General features: G+C 40.8%; 1 protein-coding gene across 4 annotated transcripts in view; it reads left to right on the top strand.

Annotated features, from left to right (window-relative positions):
* The window catches only part of GRIA1 (glutamate ionotropic receptor AMPA type subunit 1), a 320,067-nt gene that overhangs the window by 277,460 nt on the left and 21,429 nt on the right, over window positions 1-21,178 (top strand). For all 4 annotated transcript variants that reach the window (XM_064366541.1, XM_012460388.3, XM_012459679.3 and 1 more), the window contains exon 13: window positions 1,213-1,460. In XM_064366541.1, the coding sequence (XP_064222611.1) occupies window positions 1,213-1,460 (248 nt within the window). The remainder of the gene's footprint in view (window positions 1-1,212; window positions 1,461-21,178) is intronic.

The raw sequence follows: 21,178 nt of genomic DNA on the forward strand, positions 1-21,178 counted from the left end.
CACATACTTGAGACTTACATACAAAAAGAGATGACTTGCAATCCTAGCGATCTAGCCTGGCCATCCAGTGAGTGCCCCAGGCAGTGTATTTTGGAAGACTGAAAGCATACTCAGGGTATTTGTTCTTGGATCTCTCCTATAATCCACAGCTCCCACGGCCCTTCATACATCTTAATTAAACTGTCGATGGAGGATTAAGTGTCTCTGGGCTGGGGCTGCCAGAAGCTCTGGGCTGCGTCCCTTAGGAGTATCAGCCCTCACAATACTGTTTCTCAAAGTGAGGGCCACACAAGCTATACAGATCGGAATCATCTGGTGGGGACAATCCCTGAAAAAGATGTATTCTAGGTCTCACCTCAGACTTGCTGAATTAGAATCTCTAGATTTAGAGCTAGGGAATCTGCATTTTTACAATCAAGTATGTGATAATGGTGCCTACTAGAGTCTAAAAACCATTGCTTTTGGAACTGAGGTGGACTCCAAATACATAGGATTTATTCTGTTCTATGAAGCAAGGATTTGGTTAGACAGAGCCAGCATCTCAAGTGGAATGAACAGTCCAAGCAAGGTCCCAAAGGGGAGAAGTCCCAAGATGAGTTTAGGAGAAAATAAGGAAGACAGTTGAACCATATTTGGAAGGTTTTGAAATGTAATTGGTTCAAAAGTAATTGAGGGTTTTTTTGCCATTAGTTTTAAAAGTAATGCTAAGTCACTTTTGCATTAACCTAATACATTCTGAGGACAGGTCTTGCAATATAGGATGACTAGAACGTGGCAGCTCATGATCCAGAAATTCTTCAGTATTTTCTTCCAATAATGAAATCAGATTCCACTGATACTCAGCTTTCTGTTTCTTCTGGTTCATGTAAATATAGCTTCATTGAACAATAGATAGGTCCTTTAATGTCTTTAAAAGCCAGGTAGGGCCCCACTTTTTTAACTCTCCCCTTGTTTAGGAGGAATATAATTACTCAGAAGTAATTAAAAGATTCTCAGCTATTCTGTTCATTCCATATTTGCAAGATATTTGTACTTTGGAACCTACTGGTACTAATTAGAGCCTCTTATTTTGCAATCACACATAATTTGTTTCTTCCTGAGCGAATCTTGCTCATGAATGTGTGATAAAGCTACACTCAGCTCTTCATTAATGTGTGTGCCGACTCCAATTCTAAGCACATGTAATTCCAGCTTTGTTTCTGTCCCTGCCAGAGGTCTAAAATTGCTGTATTTGAGAAGATGTGGACATACATGAAGTCAGCGGAGCCATCGGTTTTTGTGCGGACCACAGAGGAGGGGATGATTCGAGTGAGGAAATCCAAAGGCAAATATGCCTACCTTCTGGAGTCTACCATGAATGAGTACATTGAGCAGCGGAAACCCTGTGACACCATGAAGGTGGGAGGTAACTTGGATTCCAAAGGCTATGGCATTGCGACACCCAAGGGGTCTGCCCTGAGGTAAGTAGCCAAGATTTGCTTCCTTGGTACTCCCTCTCCCCTCCCTATCTCAGGAATGAAGCTTCTGTGTCTGCTACATGGCTCCATTGCCACAATACAAGCTGTCGAACGGGCTCTTCTTCAACACCTATGGGCCTGGAAGATTCCAGCCACCCAAGATCTTCAGCCCTGAGGTTGGAAATTGACCTAGTGGCCTCAGCTTGCTGTGACTGTCACTGCCCATGTGTTCTTCCCCATGCCTCACCTTCCTCCTCCAAGTGTGTGAAACATCAATGAACCTTGTGCTTTTGTCATGTGATCTGTAATACCACATCCTTTACCAGACACCCCTGCATCCAACAACGCCATGAACAGAGTTCTCCAGCAACCTGAATTCTCTGACAGAAGGTGGTTTATAATGTTTCTCTCAAAAGAAACGTAAACACATTGTCCAAATGAAAAATCAAATCATTTGAGTCCTGAGACTCTGGCTTCAGAAATTGAAATAACATCTAATAAACAGCACCAAATTAATTACAGCACCTATTCTTACCTGCAGACTGATTTATTTAGCAAGATATAGATAGTTTGGTAAAGAAGCACAGCAGACTTTACTTTCACATAAAGAAGTCCTGATATTCATTCTCAACAGCTGAGGAAGAGTCCTGTAGATGTGGAGTCAGACTACCTAGATTTAATTCTGACTGTCTTACAAAAGGTAAGACATATCATCTCCCAGCCCTCAGTTTCCTCATCTGTAGAAGGAGAATAATGAGGTTGTTGTGAGTTCAAATGGTATAATCTATGTTGGAGGTCACTGAAAACGGTACACTGTGAAGTCACCTATGAAACATATGAGATATTATGTGAATTACAGAAGGATTAAATCATTTGGGAGAAGTGTTAGATTTCAGGAAGGGTAAGAAGAATTAATAAGGTTCGCAAAATGATGGTGATGAATTCCTAACCCATCTTGATATGATACCCAGGTCCACCTCTGCCTCCACTTTATTCATTTATCTTAATAACATTAAGCCCCGACATTGTTCTGTGGACTGGGCTAGGAGCTGGAGCTACGAATTTGAACAAGATAGACATAGTTCCTGTCCCCATGCAACTACATTCTAGCAGGAAAGACAGACATTAAAGAAATGATTAATGTTTAATGACAATTCTAATAGGTACTAGGACAGTCTATAAAAGGGAACCTAGAGGACACCTACTTCATGCAATGTGGCAGAGCAAAATTCTCACTATGAAACACCTAGATATGCTGGATAAGATATCACAAACAGCCTTTTAAATTCAAGTTAAGAAATTCCTAGGACCAAAAAGGAAAAAACAAATTAAAACCAGAACTAAAAGCATAAGCTTATTATTTCGGGAGTACCCTAAGCACGGCAAAGTTAAAAATTATGTGTCAATCTACATGAGCAACAATTAACAGTACAACTAAAGACATAAAAGTGATCAAAAACATTTTAAGAAAAATATTAAAATGTTAAAATTTTAAGATAAATGTTAAACTATCACTAAAGACCAGATATATTTGAAAAAGCCTGAATTAGAATTTACAGAAATTAAGAAATTCATTCATTTATATAAAATCTTAATGGAAGGATTAAATAGCAAATTAGATAAGGTTGAGAGAATTGTTGCACTCGGGAAAATCAAAGAAAATTCCCCAGAATAACACACAGATAGATGAAAAGAAAACGTAACAAAGAGTTTAAGAGACATGAAAAAGAAAAAAAGTTGAGTCTGCTGTGAGTTCCAGACAGAAACAAGGGAGAATGAAGTGGAGGCAATGTTTTAAAGAAATTTTCTAGAGTTTATGGAAAACATAAATCTTCATATTTGAAAATCAGTCTTAAGCAAAATAAATAGATACAAATCTGCTTATTCAATTGAAAGTGCAGAACAATAAAGACAAAGAGAAGATCTCAAAGACACCCAGATATAAAAAGGTTCGATTTGGTCTGCAGGATGAGTGGGGCATGGCTGGGAAGACAGGTCCAAGGATGCTTTTCTACACTGAGGTTTGACAGATTAATAGGAGTCAACGAGGTGAAGTGAGGAGAAGGGAAGAAAAGAGTAGCTGAGGCAGAAGAGCAGTATGTACAAAGATTCTAAGGCAAGAAACCATTGCACAGTCAATTAACCAAAAGCCACTAAGTGTTCTTGAAATGCAGGTAATAATACAGAGGAGAAATGTTTAAGGTGAGATTGGAGGATGAGGTGGGGAAGGATTTTATAAAGAATTTTTATCCTTATTGGAAGAGCAATGAAAATACTTTGAAGAACTTTAAGTAATTATCTGAAAATTGTGAGATTAAAGATACCTGGAGAAGTGTAGACGTAATAGAATATGAACTAATGAAGACAGATCAAATGGTCTGGTATTTATCATTCATGCATTTTTGCCTGGTAGAACCTAAAAGACTCTTTACAAGTTTGAGCAAAGTTCAAAGGGGATCCAGATGATAGTGTTTGCAAAGGAAGAGGCTTTTATCTCAGAAACTTACTGATCATCAACCTAGGAAGACTTAAAGTAGAGAACGAGTTTTTATAGGTCCAGGAACATCAATGATGCCGCAATATTACAATTTACCGAAGGTTTTGTGAGTCAAGGACATCCACATAAATACATGGATGTAAAGTTAAGAAAACAAAGCATAGATATGTAACATAATTTGTCCAATCAATAGAGTACCTCTGCCATCACATCCCACATATAGTTTCCTGGAACAAGGTAACAACTCAGGAGATATTGTATATTTCCTGATACTGGAAATACTGGAGTGACATGAACCTAAAACTCAGGCCATTTTGCAGTCAAATGACTTTCCACTATAATAAAACCCATCACTGAGTTGGTGCCTATTAAGTGCCACTCACTGTGTTAATGTATTATCTCATATTACCCTTGCAATATCCTTATGAAGTACCATTATTTTGATTTTATGGATGAGGAAACAGAGGAAGAGTTAAGTTGCCTGACCAGGTTGACCCAGCTAATAAGATAGAAGCCAGATTTCAAGCTCTGGCTGTCTGACTTCAGAGCCTATGGCTGTAACTCACTCTAAAGCTCTGCTGGGCTTTATGAATGACAGCACCATTAAAGGCAGGGGACTGAACTTGGGCCAGGGTCTTTGTACCTATTCACATGGGCCAAATAACCATCAACTCGGGAATTAAAACCAGACTTTTGAAGTCCAAGGATCCACTCGCCACTCTGAAGGCAAAAGGTAATAACGGACACTGACTTTAACACACCCAGCACCATTCCTTTGAGGAGTATCCCTGCTTTTATGGATTTGCTTGCTGAAAGACACTTTCTGGAATAAATGCCAAAAATAATTCTGTTTTGTAATAAAGAAAAAGCTAATTATTTTGCATACATCTCTGTAAAACATATGACAAGCCATTTATTGATTTTGAAAAAGAGAACAAGAGAAAAGGAGAGAGAAAAGCAACATGTTTCAAATACAGATCACTGATGGCTGAACTGCAAGTCAAGAACACCCAACTGATGATCGTATGCTCCTGTCTTCCCACAGTGCTCCTTTCTCTAGTGGTCATGGGGCCATCATAATTCCTGACTCAAGAACAGAAGAGTAATGCTCATCCTAAGAGAGCCTCAAGTGTCTGGCCTGGGAAAGTCCCTTAATGGGATTCTGTTTCTCATCCATGTGTTAAAAGGGAACACTGCTAGCAGCCAATAATGCAGAGGTTCCACAAAACACACCACTGAAGAATGGTTGTAGAAAATATGAGTAACCATGACACACACACACACACACACACACACACACACACACACACACACTCCAGCCAGGTTTCCATTATAACTCTTTCTCATATCCCATATGATGCCATTTGACCCAAGACATGGTCAAACTCCAAAGAGTCATGGCAAACCAAATGCCACAAATCCATGTGCCTGCTCCAGCAATTCTAGATCCACTGCCTGGATCCCAGGAAACCACTCTGCATGACAGAGGTGGACAGTAAGGAGAAGAGTTTGTGCTTCCTTTAGATCCACTGAAGAGGGGCCATGTGCTTAAAAATAACCTAGCAGAAGAAATCCAATTTTGTTCAAATTATTTTGAATCATAAAAAAATACTTTAAAGGACTATTCAACTACTCACAAGGCTGCAAACTCTTTGGAAGTGTTTACACTACAAAAAAGTCCTTGAGTTTGTTCCAGGTATCATTATAAACTTCTCTTCAACCCTAGCAAAGGTGGGGTTTTTGCAGTTTTCACAGGCAGATGCCCTCCAGACTTACTGCCTGTGCTTGTATTAAGAGAGGACCTTCCTGGCCCTCCTCCTTTACTACTTGCTCTCCTTAAAGCCAGACTTCACTGTGCCTGTGGGGCATTCACTCTCTCACAGCCTGCCCAGAATGAGCTCCAGATTTCTCCAAGACAGATCACCCAGTTATGCTTCAGAAGATCAGAGAACTGACATCTAAGGCCCAAATGTTCCTCTAAATTTGCCAAGTCTACTTGGCAGAAGCCGGGCCATGGTCCCCACAGAGTGTTAAAAAGCCGTGGTAGTGACAGAATGGTTTTTTGCTGTTGTTGTTGCTTCTGCTCTGGAAACAAATACTCTGATGAAGCAAGGTGGTTCGATGCTTGATTTTCCATTTGGACAGGTGGTGTTTCTTTGAAACAGATGCTGTTTGTTGGCTGTCACTGCAGGTTTGGGGTGGGAGGGGGGCTGAGTTATGTTTCACAAGTCCTCAGGTTGTAGATAAAGACCTATGTAGCCAATGCCAGTCACTAGGGAAAGGCAATTAGTAAATCCACTAATTATGATCTATTGGCCCTTTTGGTGCCAACTTAATGTACCTTGGTAGCATAAACTGAAATGTCTTTTCTTTATTTGATGAATACTTAATTTGATGCATTCAAATTTCTTAAGTAAGGGGGCACAGCCCACGTTTTATCAACCCAAGAAGGAATCAACATGCGATTGGCCTCAGTTAAAATGTCACCTAATGATTGTCTTTCACAAACTATCTATCAGGAGTTTAATGGATTTGCTAAGAGTTACACCCTAATCAGGACATTGGTCAGTCTGGTCTTTAACTGTGACCGTGGTTACATAGAGTCTCCTTTGGTCTCTGTGATCATGACATGTTTGTCTTCTGTCATGTGTCTTGTTCATGCCAGATGTATGGGCCAAGGGGGCAGGAGTAAAGTACAGCTTCACCCTGTAGCTTACCAGGTAATGGGCACTCAGGAAGGTCTGAGACCCACTCCCTGTGCTTTCCATTTAGCTTCACAGGTTGGTTTCCAAATACCTTCTCACACAAAGCACTGTGCATAGTGCTGCAGGGAATGGCGGTAAGAGAGATGTAATCTCAGTACCTAAACAATGCATCATCAACTACAGCTCATGAGCAGAATTACATAGATACCCATTTTTCTACCAATGCCATAAGAGAGTCAGAAACACTAAAAAAAAAAAAAGGAGGAGAGTCAACCTCTGAATGGGAGGATTTGCAATGGTGGAAGAATTGTGGAAGAAAGGTGGAATGCTGGAAGAATTATAATCAATAGGAAGTGGGGAGAGGGTACTTCATATTAGGGGCTGGAAGGGAAAAAAGAGCAAATGCAGAAATGGAATAAAACATGAGGCTTGTTTTCGGGAACAACAAGGGGTCCACTCTACCCAAAGAATTCATTAATAGATAGGAGTGATTGGCTGTGGTCACATGGTGAAGAATCTCAAATGTCTTTGCATTTTTTACTACGTCAGTAGGAGCCATTGAAGGTCATTGACAGGAAGGGACATAATCAGACAGGCTCCCAGAAATTACCTAGGCCGTTGTTTGCAATGCGCATCAGAGAGAGGAGAATCACAGACAAAGTCATTTAGAAAGATGTCGTGGTCATCTTGGTAGGAGGTAATGGATGTGGTTATGGGTCACAACGGGATGCAGACACATGGGAGAAGTGGTGGGCTCTGTGTTTATCACTATTCATAACCTCCACTTTAAAGCTGGGAAGTTTGGAAGTCTGTTACATAAGCTTTCTGGGACTTTTGTGCTTCTGCCTAAGGCTAGACTGGGTACAAATTGATTCTGGCAAGGACAGAAAATGGGAAGATATGGAATTTACCTCCCAAACAGAATAATTGCTGCCACCTCAGTTTTACCTCTGAAATGCCTACCTGGCTAAGAAAGGCATCCCTGGAAGGGACACAAGCTTTCTGGCACACCAGCAAGAGTGATGAAGGCTGTTGATCACCTTTTCCTACTTCAAGCTGTATTGACTATATTTGACCTTTATCATTTTTTAAATATGACATGAAATCAAAATTGTTCAACACCATTTTCATCTCACCAGCATTCCCACTGAGTATATTTTTTCTCTATTCACACAACCCTGTGCTGGAAAATATCCAGCAAGAGTTGTGTGTGTATCTTGGCATCTGGCTAAAGAAAAGAAGGGTGACTAAGGCCGTGACTCAGGAAGAGATATCACCAAGGTTTTGTAGGGAAGTTTCTCACTTTCAGGGACTGAGGTCTCCTCCTGGTTGCTCATCCCTCACAGGGGGACGATAAAAGATGCTTGTAGATTCCATGTGGTTCAGTAGGCCTTCCCTGAAAACCTTTTTTTGCCTAATGCTAATGTGAGTGTTATGGAAGGCCATAGAGAGTTCTATTCTTTTAGAGAATCACATTCACCCAGAAAATGATTGGGAAACAAATAAGCAAGGGCTTTTTTGTGTGGCATTGAGTCTATTGCTCTAAAGAGCCATTCCCAACTTCAGTGTCTATCAAAATTACCTAGGCGAGCTGGTTTAAAATGCCTTTTCCTAAACTCTAATTCTTGAGACTTCTGATACTGCAGATCCAGGAATGTGCAATTTGAACAAGTCCCCCAGGTGCCTCTGTTCTAAGTAAACAGCAGTCCACTCTGGGAACGAGGGCTAGAAAAGGTCAGGGAGGAGATGTGCTAGTGGTCTGATGAGGCAGAACATGAGGAGGAGGCTCAGAAGGAGCAGGAGGATGAATATGATGGGGGGTGACCAGGAATCTTCATGGAATGGGTCACAACCACAATTCCTGGAGTCAGATCACCTCCACTCAAGCATATGGTCCATTACCTTACCAGAGTGTGACCTTGCTGGGTAAGTCACTAGAACTTCATAAGCCTCTGTCTTCTTATCTGAAAATTTGAATAATGATTTTGTGCAACTGCTTTGACGATCTGATGAAATAGCATGAAGTGCCTGTCATAAAGGATACCTACTAGTGTTCACTTTCTACCCCTCGCTTCCTCCCATTAGACCTACTAAAAAGTCACTTTTGAGCCAAAGAACTTTTTTTTTCTTTTTTTGTAAAACCAACTCTGTTCATCAGAGACGCACATGAACCCCACCCTCATCCCCCTCACACACACTGGCTGCATTAGAAATAAAATGCCTCTCTCTGAGAACAATTTGTGGTCCTCCCCCACAGAGAACATGCTAAAAAATAAAACCCTAATATTTTTTTTCTCCCTCCCTCCCACCCTCACAAGTAACAGCCTGTCTTCCCATAGTATAGTACTGGTGCAGAGCCTGCTGCTGATAAATACAGTATGTCCCAGGGAAATGACAGTCCCTTTCAATTGGTCCTTGCCTCCTGATGGGTAGCCAGGGATGCTTGTTGTCATGGTAACCCCATGAACTCTGTGACCCAGGTTATGCCTGATCAGAGACAAAGGCTTCTGAGTGGAGAGGCGGGATTTGCTTGCATCCTCAGAAGAGCTGGAGAGAAAGGAAGAGAGGGAGGAAATGGGGGGATAAAAGGGGAGATAGAAAAAAATGGGAGAGAGGCTGAGAGGGATAGACAAAGGAGTGAGAGAGAGAGAGAGAGAGAGAGTGTGTGTGTGTGTGTGTGTGTTTGTGTGTGTGTTTGAATAGAGACTGGAGGTTTGCCAAAGGAGAGCCGCATCAATTCAGATGCTTTCTCGGGTCAAGACACATGGGATGCATTATGGAGAGTATGGAGAAAGCTTCCTAAGAGACCGGTGCAGTAGTCCGGTGCAAAAGTCCATGCAGAGGAGTGACAAGGGCTTGGTTTAGCATTTTAGAGGTGGTGATAAGACTTGTTGTTAACATTATTGAGCACTGGCTTATCTCAGGCACTCCTAAGAAGTGACGTGCATTATCTTATTTAATCCTAACACTGTGGAGGTAATATTGCTTTCATCTTCATCACATAATTCAACCTGATTCTAGACCTCTTCTCACCCATTAGGCAAGAATGCCCTCTCAAAAATGTAAGGAGGGAGGCCAGGCGCAGTGGCTTACGCCTGTAATCCCAGCACTTTGGGAGGCCGAGGCGGGCAGATCACAAGGTCAAGAGATCGAGACCATCCTGGCCAACATGATGAAATCCCGTCTCTACTAAAAATGCAAAAAAATTAGCTGGGTGTGGTGGCGCGCGCCTGTAGTCCCAGCTACTCAGGAGGCTGAGGCAGGAGAACTGCTTCAACCTGGGAGGCGGAGGTTGCAGTGAGCCAAGGTTGTGCCACCGCACTCCAGCCTGGAGCCTGGTGACGGAGTGAGACTCTGTATCAAAAAGAAAAAAAAAATGTAAGGAGGGAAATTATGAGGAAGAGATGGTGATTCTGAGAATAAACGTTATTTAATCCCTGCTCCACCACCAACAACCCGCCCCCGCCCGCACATACACATACAGTGATCGCGTTGGCTCTTTCCAGCCAATATACACATAAGAATACTGAGGTTTCATAAGGGAACTGGCTTGCTGTCTGCTCTGTTTGAGTTCCCAAGGGAATTTTTGCTTCCACTCTGCGCCATTTGTATTTGTGGGGCACAAGGATCAGGGCCATACCACAGGTGGATGTCTTGCCCTGCAAATACATAAAAATGGAAAACTGTACATCTGAGGCATATTAAGGTTACCCTGCTGGCCCATAACAGATTGAACTAATAACATTCCTAAATAGTTTTATGCTCATGTAAATTCTATATGTTTTTGATTTCTTTCAGCAATGAAAAACAGGTCATTTTAAACCAACTGTGCCGTAAGTGTAGAAGGTGGGGTAGGGGAGCCTTACATTCATTTTATACCAATGATGTGCTGAGCAATGCATTCAGTGCCATGGGTGTTAGTCATACATTAATCCTTCCCTCACCTTTTGATTTAGATATTATCATTTCCCTTTCACAGTTCAGGAAACTAAGATTCAGAGGGTAATACTTGACCCAGGTTCTCAAGGCAATTTGTGAAACGGAGCTTAGGTACAAACCCTGATTCTGAAACCCTCCTTCTTTCCACCACCCATCTCTGTGCTAATCGAGGCATGCATCACCGCCTTAAAAGGTGGCATTCTCAAAACATCCAGGGAAAACTTCAGGAGACATGAGATGTCAGGTGGCCTCCACAAACCAACCACTCTGTCTTGAAGCACTAGGATAGGCTGCAGATCCACAGTGCTAATTTATTTTAGAGGATCCTGGTGAAATCACAAAGACAAATAGGCACTAACTCTTATTAGAACTCCATTTTTTATTTATTTATTTTTTGGAGTTGGAGTTTCACTCTTTTGCCCAGGCAGGAGTACAATGGCACAATCTTGGCTCACTGTAACCTCTGCCTCCTGGGTTCAAGTGATTCTCCTGCCTCAGCCTACCAAGTAGCTGGGATTACAGGCATGCACCACCACAGTAGGCTAATTTTGCATTTTTAGTAGAAACAGGGTTTCGCCTTGTTGGCCAGGCTGGTCTCAAACTCCTGACCTCATGATCCACCCACCTCGGTCTCCCAAAGTGCTGGGATTACAGGCGTGAGCCACCATGCCCGGCCTAGAGCTCTATTTTTACAGTGCCTGACTGGGAAGCTCATAAACGGCAAAGCAACACATTAAAGCGAGAGAGATGAGCAAGGTGGTGAGAGCGAGGTGGCAGGGATGGATCTGAGAAGATGAATAAGGGAAATGAACGGCCTTTACCTAGGTGAGAACAGCAGCTCAGTGCAGGCTGTGATTTGCCTGCTGAAGCACTGCTCCTCCTGCTGATATACAAATTGTATGTTGCTTTCTTTTAAGAGGCTGTCTCTGTCAAAAATAGCATCTCTTTTTTTCCACTCTCTCCCTCTCATCAGCAACTTAATTTCAGACTTGCTAGGTCTTTTGCCTTTTTGTGAAAGCAGCTGCTGTAATACAAAGGAAGACCAGGAGAGAGATGGACTGGATACCTGTCCCAGCTGTGCCACTTGGGGCTTATGAGTTTGGAAAGCAAATAAATTTTGGTGTTCCTCAGACCTGAATTCAAATTGTGCCTTCCACACTTAACAATCCATGTGATCTTGAGAAAGTAGCAAGCTACAGTATGACCCTGAAGTCAAGACTGGTATGAATTCCATGTCTGCCAGTTGATAACAACTGTTTCTTGGACAAGTGACTTTGTCTCCTTATGCCTTAGTTTTCACCAAATGTAAAAAACTGGAGGTAACACTGGCATTTGTTTCCGTGGTTGTTAAGTGATTAGATGAGACGATACAAAGTGTTTAGCACAGTGCCTGGCACATAGTAAAATGACTGACAAATGTTAATTATCCTTATTTAATTTCTTTGAAGCTGAATTTTCTCATCTTCCAATTGAGATATTGCTATAAGCTTCACAAGATTGTCTTGAGAATACAAAGAATTTCTTATGAAGAATTCACGGTGTCCAAGGAGTTCTTGAATATGAATCCACTGTCTTCCCCCACTTCTCCTTCCCTTTCAGCTTCCTCCACACTCACCATCTCTTCTGTTTGTGTCAGTATCTGACCCAGATTAGTGGCAATTGCCTTCTCTGGGCTAGACCACACTGGGATTGTTAACATTGATATATGGCAGAAATTTCAGAATACCAAATGTTCAGCTATCAGCCACACCGCATTCATCCACATGCCTGAAGGTAGAAGTTTCCAGTGTCTGAGAAGCCCAGTCTCTGAGGGCAAGTGGAAAGAAGGGATAAGGGGTAGCCCTGAGCTGAACTCCTACTGAGACGTTCCCAGCCATCTGTTTCTGTAACATTTTATGAATGTTCCCACAGGCTAAGATCACGGCTTAACAATTATATCTAATCAGCCTGTTCCTCAGAGGGAAAGGGGGCAAAAGCCCAGGTGAATCCTAACCAAAGGAACCAACTTCCTCTCACACAGTAAACCAGCAGAGTCCCGAAACAAAGAAAATTGGGCAGGGAAATTTGCATATATTATTCATCCTTCCTCAGAACAAACATCTAGCAAAAAAAAAAAAAAGAAGAAGACCATAACGACCTCTTAATCATATTCTCAATTCCCATGGGAATTAAATTTATTCCTTTGGAGGAATGTTTAAAAAAATAATGGTAGCATTAGTCAAGCCAGTCTCCCTGTGGCCCCCAAACACAACTTTCCCCCACTCCTGTATCTTTGCTTGTATTGCTTCCTTCAGCCCTCCACCCATATTTCCAGGTCAAGGAAGCAAGTGCCAACTCTCCCAGAGAATCTAGCAGAGAATTTAACATGCAGGAAACCCCTATTATTGCTTATCACATAGACCATTCCTACCCAGCCAACTTACATGTATCTGGTGACTTTCTGAGCACATTTTCAAATCAGTTGCTGTGTCTGCTCTGTCTGATTCATCAGGAAATACTAGTCCTACTATATAGACCACATAACACAAATTAAGCCAACTGACAACTTGTAGGTCTCTTTGGCCATTGCTACTAAGCATCCTAAAGGCAACAAATGCAAGTACGTGACCATGGTCATGCAATTTAACTCTACCAACATTCCAAGTATAGTATTTTCAAAATGCCAGAGTCAGTACTCTTAAGGGAAACAAAGATGAATACACCGTGACATTAGCACTTCCAAGATCCATCATCTAGAGCAGGGTCTGCAAACTCAAACACCCCAGGGCCAGGTAAAGAAAATGTGTGCAATGGACCAGGGGTAAACTCTATGTGGTTTTCTCATTTTTAATAGAGTCATGAGTACAGACAATATTTCTTTAAGAAACAAAACCATAGTGTAAACACTGTGGCATATAATAATTATGGTTAATATTGATTGAACACTTGCTATCTATAGCAAACAATCTCTAAATTCTCATATGTATTTCCTAATTTATGTAATCCTCACAAGAACCCAGTGATGTAGGTACTATTAATAAGCTCATTTTACAGATAATGAATCAGTGGCACAGAGAGATTAATTAACTTGTCAAAGTTCACATAGCTAATAAGTGGCAGAGCCAGAATTTGAACCCAGAATTTGACTCATTCCAAGTTCAGAGTCTATGGTCTTATCAGCTACACAGTGCTATAAATGAAAACTGACACTGAACCTCAGCAAGGTCATAGGAAATGATGAAGACTAGTGAACAAGGTATGTGTCTTGCCTAGATGGGACAGCCTCCACTCATTGCAGTCTAATATTGACATGTAAGAATATTGTCACATATTCTGTTTTTCAAAAGAAACTAGAACTCTCAATTTTTATGTGAACTATACAAGTTTTTAGTAGCGATCGCATTTAAGAGAGGAGGATAAAGAGAAGACACAACCCAGTAACAGCTAATGCTAATATAAAGGAGAAAGGAAGTACCATGAAAATAGATAGATTAACAAAGTACAGTGAGGAAAATATGCAGTTAAGAATTAATATCTTGCCGGTACCCAGGGTGAAAGCTCTAGAGAGGCCTCCAGGAGGAGGCAGCAATCCCTGCACAGCAGTTCCTTAACCAGTAGAGAGAACAGCCAGGAGGAAGGTAGGGAAAAAGGTGTTTCAGGAAAAGCCACCGCAAGCATAGTTTATGGGAGTGAAGGGGAGGGTGATTCGTGCATTCTTTTTCAATCTTTATTGTTGCTGTTTTCAGCAGGGAATTGCTTCCTCAAACAAAACTTCTCATGGAATCCCATTATAAACGAGAGATACAGTGGAGCTGTTGAAGCAAGAGATAAGGGTCTAGAGCTGGTAGTGGAAAGGGAGAGGAAGAAGAGAGAGTGCCAGCAGGGTCAGACTGGAGGTGGGAGACCTGTGGGAGCAGAGTTTTCTTCTCTTCCTCAGGAGCCATTCTCTGTCACTGAAGGGGAGAATTCTCCAGCATTGTGACCCTGTGTATTTAAAAGTCCACAAGAAAATAATGGTCCTGCTGGCCTCCCCTGCATTCTGTTCACGCAGTCCTTAGAACTGGCCTGGCTTTTCTTCCTTTCATTAAACCAGGGGTGGCTGAGATGAGACCAGCGAGCTGGCTCTTGTCCTGAATAGTGTTTCCACTGTCTCCATTAATTGTGGGGGGACCTTCATTCATTCCCTCTGTTATCTTTTGTCAAGCATCTCCAAGGTATCAGACACAGACCTGTGTGCCTGCTGCTGCTGACAAATGCTTCTGCATCACAGGACCAGATGTGGTTTACCGTGGGCTGCAAATGAACTGTTGACACCTGCTTCTCACAATATGGGGCAGGCTAGGCATCACACATGCCTTAGAAATGCTCGCTGTCTCTAGAATTCCTGCTGGAGGAGCCAGACTTCAGATCCCTATCCAGGTCTCTGAGCTGTATCCACTGATCTTATCCAGGTTTCTTCATAGAAACTTGAAGAAAGCCACAGAGCCAGAAATAAACATTTGCATATTTAAAACTGGTATGCAGTTTTGAGGGGTTCAAGTAACCCCTGTGGTTTATCTCAGAAATTAAAAGTTACTCCTTCATTCAACAAACATTTATGAAGCAGCTACTGTGTTAGCTATTGTGCAGTGTGCAGGGTTCCTGCCAACAGTGCTCTCAGTCAGATCAGATGAGTAGAGATGGGTAATGGCATGATGAGTTTGCTGTGATAAAGCATGCAAGTACAGTGAGACTAGAAGGCTCAGTCCATTCTGCCTTGGGTCACTGCAGGAGTATTTGCAGAGAACAACACATATTAGAAGGTTGTAAGATGACTAGGGTTCCACAAAGTGGCAAAGTGTCCTAGGTAGTGCATGTCCCAACACAGAGGTGAGCTTTAGTCATGCTCCCAATCCAGCTACCTGAATTTGTCCAGAATTACTCTCAAAGCACTTTTCCTATCTGTCACTTCATTTGCACCTCACTCTACAGGCAGCCAGGGCAGGGGCATGCAATTATGCCCAGCATCCTGGTCTGATTAAAACTGAAGCTGCCTTTGTGGGAGGAGAAGCAAAGCATATTATCATAGGCTGGGCAGAACTCCAAAGGTCATTTCATCCAACACCCGTCATATGCTTAAACTTAAGATTTTGAAGGCAAAAGTGGAGGTGTAGACAATTACTACAGAATTGGAGCCCAACATTCAGTCCTTTGCCTGTCATAAGTTGAGACACAATTAAAACCATCTGAAATATCTTCCTTGGCTGCTTTTTTCTAACTTTAATTTCCCTACAAGTATATGATAATTGAGTTTCTTTAGAGCACAAGACTGGATCTATTGGAACTTAATGTGTACAAGGTCATTCTAGAGATCACCTTTAGAGTATCAAGTCTTTCCTCTTCAAAAGTTCCAAAAATAATTCAATAATTAGAATGCTCCCCTGGACCTACAAGTTCCAGTGGCTGAATGTCAGAGCTCAGGCATTTGAGGATGCTTTTTGTTCTTTGGCCCTCTTGAGGAATAAATGCCATGCATGTCACCATGTCAGTGACCACAGGCCTGGCTTCATCCCCTGATGACCCACGACCATCATCTCCCTTATGCTGAACATCTGTCTGAATCTCAGAATTTTCAGATGACTCTAACTTTGCCAAATTAGAATCCATGCCTGATATTTTTTTGGTTTGATTGTTTGCTTTATGTTTGTGTACTTTGCTCAGTACCAAGCACAGGATTTAGCACAAGAAAAGCTCCACTAGAGGTTGTTTATTCAAGTAAGTAATTATTATAGCCATCAGTATTTGAGCCCGCAGGTCTGTTTTATTATTCAAATTATAGATTCAAGTTTATGTCTCCAGCTTGACCATCTCCTTCGACTTCCAGATTTGCCTCTTCCTACAAAACTGACTCTCCACTTGAACATCTCACAGGCATCTTAAATTTAGTGCATCCAAAGCTGAACTCTTGTGCTTCTCCCAAATTCATCTCTTTTTAGTCTCTCTCATCTCCACAAATGGTTCCTCAGTCTACACAATCTCTAGGGAAAAATCAGCTCAAATCTTTCCTTCAATCCCCCATAGCCAATCTATCTCCCTTACTCGAAATGTATCCTGATCTTATAGGCTGTCTTCTTTCCAATCCTTAATTCACTCTTACCTGGGCTTCTCCAGGAACCTTCTAATTGACTTCCACATTTCCCCACTTGCCTCCCTTTAGTCCTTTCTTCTCTCTGCATTGGGAGAACTTTATTAACTTTGTTTAAAAGTATCTGTTATTCCCTGGCTAAGACCCTCCAATCTCAGAATAAAATGCTGCAGAGTCCCTGCCAGCCTCTCCAACCTCATCTCCCCATAAGAATGTGATCTCTTATCACCCATCTCTCTTCTCGCTCTTGTCTCTGCTTAGATGTCACTTCCTCAGAACCATGTTTCTTGACCACCTCTGACATTTTCTGTCATTTCACCTTTTGTTTCCTTCATAACACTTCACATTTTCTCTTAATGCCTGTTTCGCCAATTAGACTGTAAGCCTCATTAGGGCATGAACCATGTCCGTCTTGCGCATTAGTATAGACCTAGGATCTCTCCTGGGTCTAGTACATAGTAGCTGCTCAGCTATATCCATGGTTATTAAAGTGGGTTTACGGCAAAACATTGGTTTCCCACTCAATGTAGATGTCCCTTCTATAAAATCATAACAAATAACCATCTAGTCTCTTTCTGAATGCCTTCTCTCAAAGGGTTTCCTCTTAACGCTGCTAATTCCATTTTCCTTTGGCTCTATCGTCGTCTTTATCATATTGACTCAAATGTTCCCCATGACTTTAGCCTATTGGTTGTAGTTCTTCTCCTTAGGAATCCACAGTATAATTTTCTCTAAATTCTCTGAATTAATCTTCCAGATATTTGAAGGCAATTTTCATATTTGCCCGAAATCACACCTGCTTCAATGTTATTCTACACATGTGATGGTCCCAGATGTATCCACATCATTCTAGTAATTGACCTCTTGACACACTCTAGTTTGTTATTATTTCTTAAAGTTGTTCTCTAATAATGAGTGCCAGACTCCAAAGGAGATGGGACAAGTTCATAGTGGAAGACCGTCACTTTCTTTTGTATGATTCTAATAGCTCTTTTGATATTTTATATATATGTATATATATATATCCTATATATCTATTATATATATAGCATATATATAATTATATGTAGTATATATGATAATTTGTGTGTTTGTGTATATATATATATATATATATATATATAATTATCAACAGTATCTTGAGCTTGTGAAACTAAAACAATTTCCAAGTCATTTTATTTAGACATTTCTTTAAAATATGTAGAGGCTAACTTAATTAACACTAATCTATGAAGAATATCTAGTTAACTGCAGTGGGCAACTGACTTCCACTTTCAGGAGAAAGAAATAAAGTATCTCAGGAATCTTTTTTGTTAGTCAGTAAAATCATTTCCAGGTAAAATCTAGAGCTTAATCCATATGTTGTGCCATCTTTTGCTTTTCCACACCTCTGATCCTAGGTAAGTTAGAGCTAACGAGTATTTACTGAGCTTCTATTATCAGCCCAGCATATGTTATAATCTCTATTTTACACATAAGAATCTGAGGTTTAGAGAAGTTTATTGACTTGCTCAATGGCACAACATAAGTGCTAGGGCTAAGATTTAACCTCAGGTCTCCTGACTTAATTCATATGCTCAGTTCTGTGGTACATAATAATATTGTTTTTATTGTCGTTGTTGTTGCTGTTGTTATTTATCACCAATACTAGTAGTTAAATTGTTTCATGAAATAGCTCATTGATAATCCATTCAATGACTCTGAGTTGGAATTTCTATTATCCCATTTGACAGGAAGAGACACTGAAGCTCAGATGGCTGACATAGATTAGCCAGATTAGGCTAGGGCTAGTTGTAGTTAGTTGCAATGAGAATTTCCCAGTACCAGGGATTCTCATTCAAAACAAGGCTACCCCCTAAGATGGTCTCTGATGGTAAGTGGAAAATCTGACGCTGAAGGAGGCAGGTAGTACACTAACACATTTAGAAGAAGTTTATAACAAAAGGAGCACTCACTTGCCTGGAATACCCAGATATTCTCTGAAGACCCTTTAGTCTTTGAGGTTCATCCCATTCTGTTTTAATTTTTTTGAGACAAAAAATGACCAATCTCTTATTTGTTTATTCAAGCAATCTTAATAAGTCGCAAACTCTTATTTTTCATAACTCTCTTTTTATTAAAAAGATAGTTTTCTGGTCCATCAGAATTGGTTTTTAAAAAGGACTTAAACAATATATTCCCTTCATAATTTAGCACCAGAAAAACTGACGATTTTTATAATAGAAAGATGGCCTTACTTTGCTAAACAATTATAACCCAAGTTTAAAGTTTTTTCCCAAAATCCTTTCCTCATAAAAAAACAATAATGGGCCAGGCGTGGTGGCTCATGCCTGTAATCTTAGCACTTTGGGAGGATGAGGCGGGTGGATCATAAGGTCAGGAGTTCGAGACCAGCCTAAACAACATGGTGAAACCCCATCTCTACTAAAAATATTTACAAAAATACCTGGGCATGGTGGCACACCCCTGTAATCCCAGCTACTCAGAAAGCTGGGGCAGAATTGCTTCAACCTGGGAGGCGGAGGTTTCAGTGAGCTGAGATCATGCCACTGCACTCCAGCCTGGATGACAGAGCCAGACTCCGTCTCAAAAAAATAAATAAAATAAAAAATAACAATAATGATATTAACCAGGTACCACTAAGGTTGGTCCTCTTGTGTCCATTTCTGTGAACAAGACACATGAACACTAGCTTGAGAGACACCTGGTGAGCTCCACTTGAACCTTGGGGAAGAGAACAAAATATGCCACATTGACCTTAATGAGTTGTTCCTTAGGTAGGCATGAAGAAAATGCAAAACTGAACCCCAGATCTAGCCAAATGAAAAGCACTGATTTTTCCAGAGCAGCATCTTCCAAACACCAGTCTGTGGACCAGTCACTGCTAGCCCAAGACAAAGTTCTTACCAGCTTGAGGTAAAGTGAGGAAAACAATAGCAATGTGCCTAAATTTATTCAACCTAAGGACTTCCTCTTAGTCTGAAATGTCCTTCCTATTTTTTTTATTATTTGAGCATCTTTACTTCTATTAAAGGAAGTTGTTAACAGATGGTAGTTGTTCTCTTTAAACATTTCTACTTAGTGAAATTAACATTTAACACACACCTATGTTGGTTCTCCCACACTCACTTTATTTTTTTCTTATCCATGAAAACTAGGTGTCTGGAAACTACTTCTAGGCTAAGTTTTTTTATAATAGAAAGATTTTCCTGGATTTTCCAAGGTTCCTGGCCTTTTCAAATGTAGTATTTTATAAAGGAAATATTTTTAATCAAACTCATATCTTAACTTTTGTTTTGAATATGTGAAATACAACCTTTTCTGTATTCACTGTATTCTAATCCAATGCCATTGATTATTGATAATCAATAATTATCAATAACGATAGTTATTGATTATCAATAATCAATGGCATTGGATTAGAATACAGTGAATCTTCTGGAGGGCAAATATCATAAGGCAGTTTTCCAGAACCAGAATCACCCCAGGCCACCATTCTGATAGCACTATCATTTTTGTCTCCCTAAAAAAGAAGAGGACCAGGCAAGACGGCTCATGCCTATATCCTAGCACTTTGGGAGGCTGAAGCAGGAGGATCTCTTAAGGCCAGGAGTCTGAGACCACCCTGGGCAAATCCATAGTGAGACCTCATCTCTACAAAAAAACATATAATAATAACTAACTAATAGAAAAGAAAAGAAAAAGCCTGCTTTGGCTCCTTCCTTATTGTCAAGTTGTGGATAAGCATCTTATAAAATGGCATAGGATGAGGCTTTTCTTACTTGCTGACTTTGTTCTGCTTGGGCTTAGAGAATGGAGACTCGGGTATTACATCTGTGTGCAAAGTAAAAGTTTAAAAAGGACTGAGTGGGGGGGTCTAAGTGAGCACATGCAAGAATCATACAATACCTCAACTGCACCTACTGTAAAGCACAATGGTTATATGCATGGGCTTTAATCACACAGAGCTGAGTGACGGCCTGGGGCAAGTTAAGTATTTATCTGTAAAGTGGAAGTAGTAAAAATGGCAACCAAATAGGGATATAAGGATTAAATGAAATAAAGCATGTAAAGTGCTTTGTGCCACAATAGGCCCTCAGTGAAATAAATGTTAACTACAATGCTCGTCACCTTATGACACTGTGCATTTTTCTTTGCTCACTTTCTGGTCCTTTTCTGTTGTGTTCTAGACAGGTGAGCTTAGCAAATAGTGGAGACACATAGGTTATAGGTACATAGGTAATATTGCATTTAGATGTTGGCCATTCATTTGTTCATTTGGCAAAAATAAAAGTATACAGCATGGCGCATGCTATAATAAATGTTATACTCCTACACTGCATGGAATATTCCTGCACTAAATGTTTTGGAGAAGGGTCTAAAATCACAGAGAGCCTCATCTCTGATCCAGGGAACTAACTGAGGAGACCCTGTCAACACACCTGAGCTAGAACAACATTGTAGTACGAGAGATCAA

This window comes from Aotus nancymaae, unplaced genomic scaffold (genome assembly GCF_030222135.1).
Source record: "Aotus nancymaae isolate 86718 unplaced genomic scaffold, 86718_ANA_hifiasm-v0.15.2.pri h1tg000064l_1, whole genome shotgun sequence".
NCBI classification, from domain to species: Eukaryota; Metazoa; Chordata; class Mammalia; order Primates; family Aotidae; genus Aotus; species Aotus nancymaae.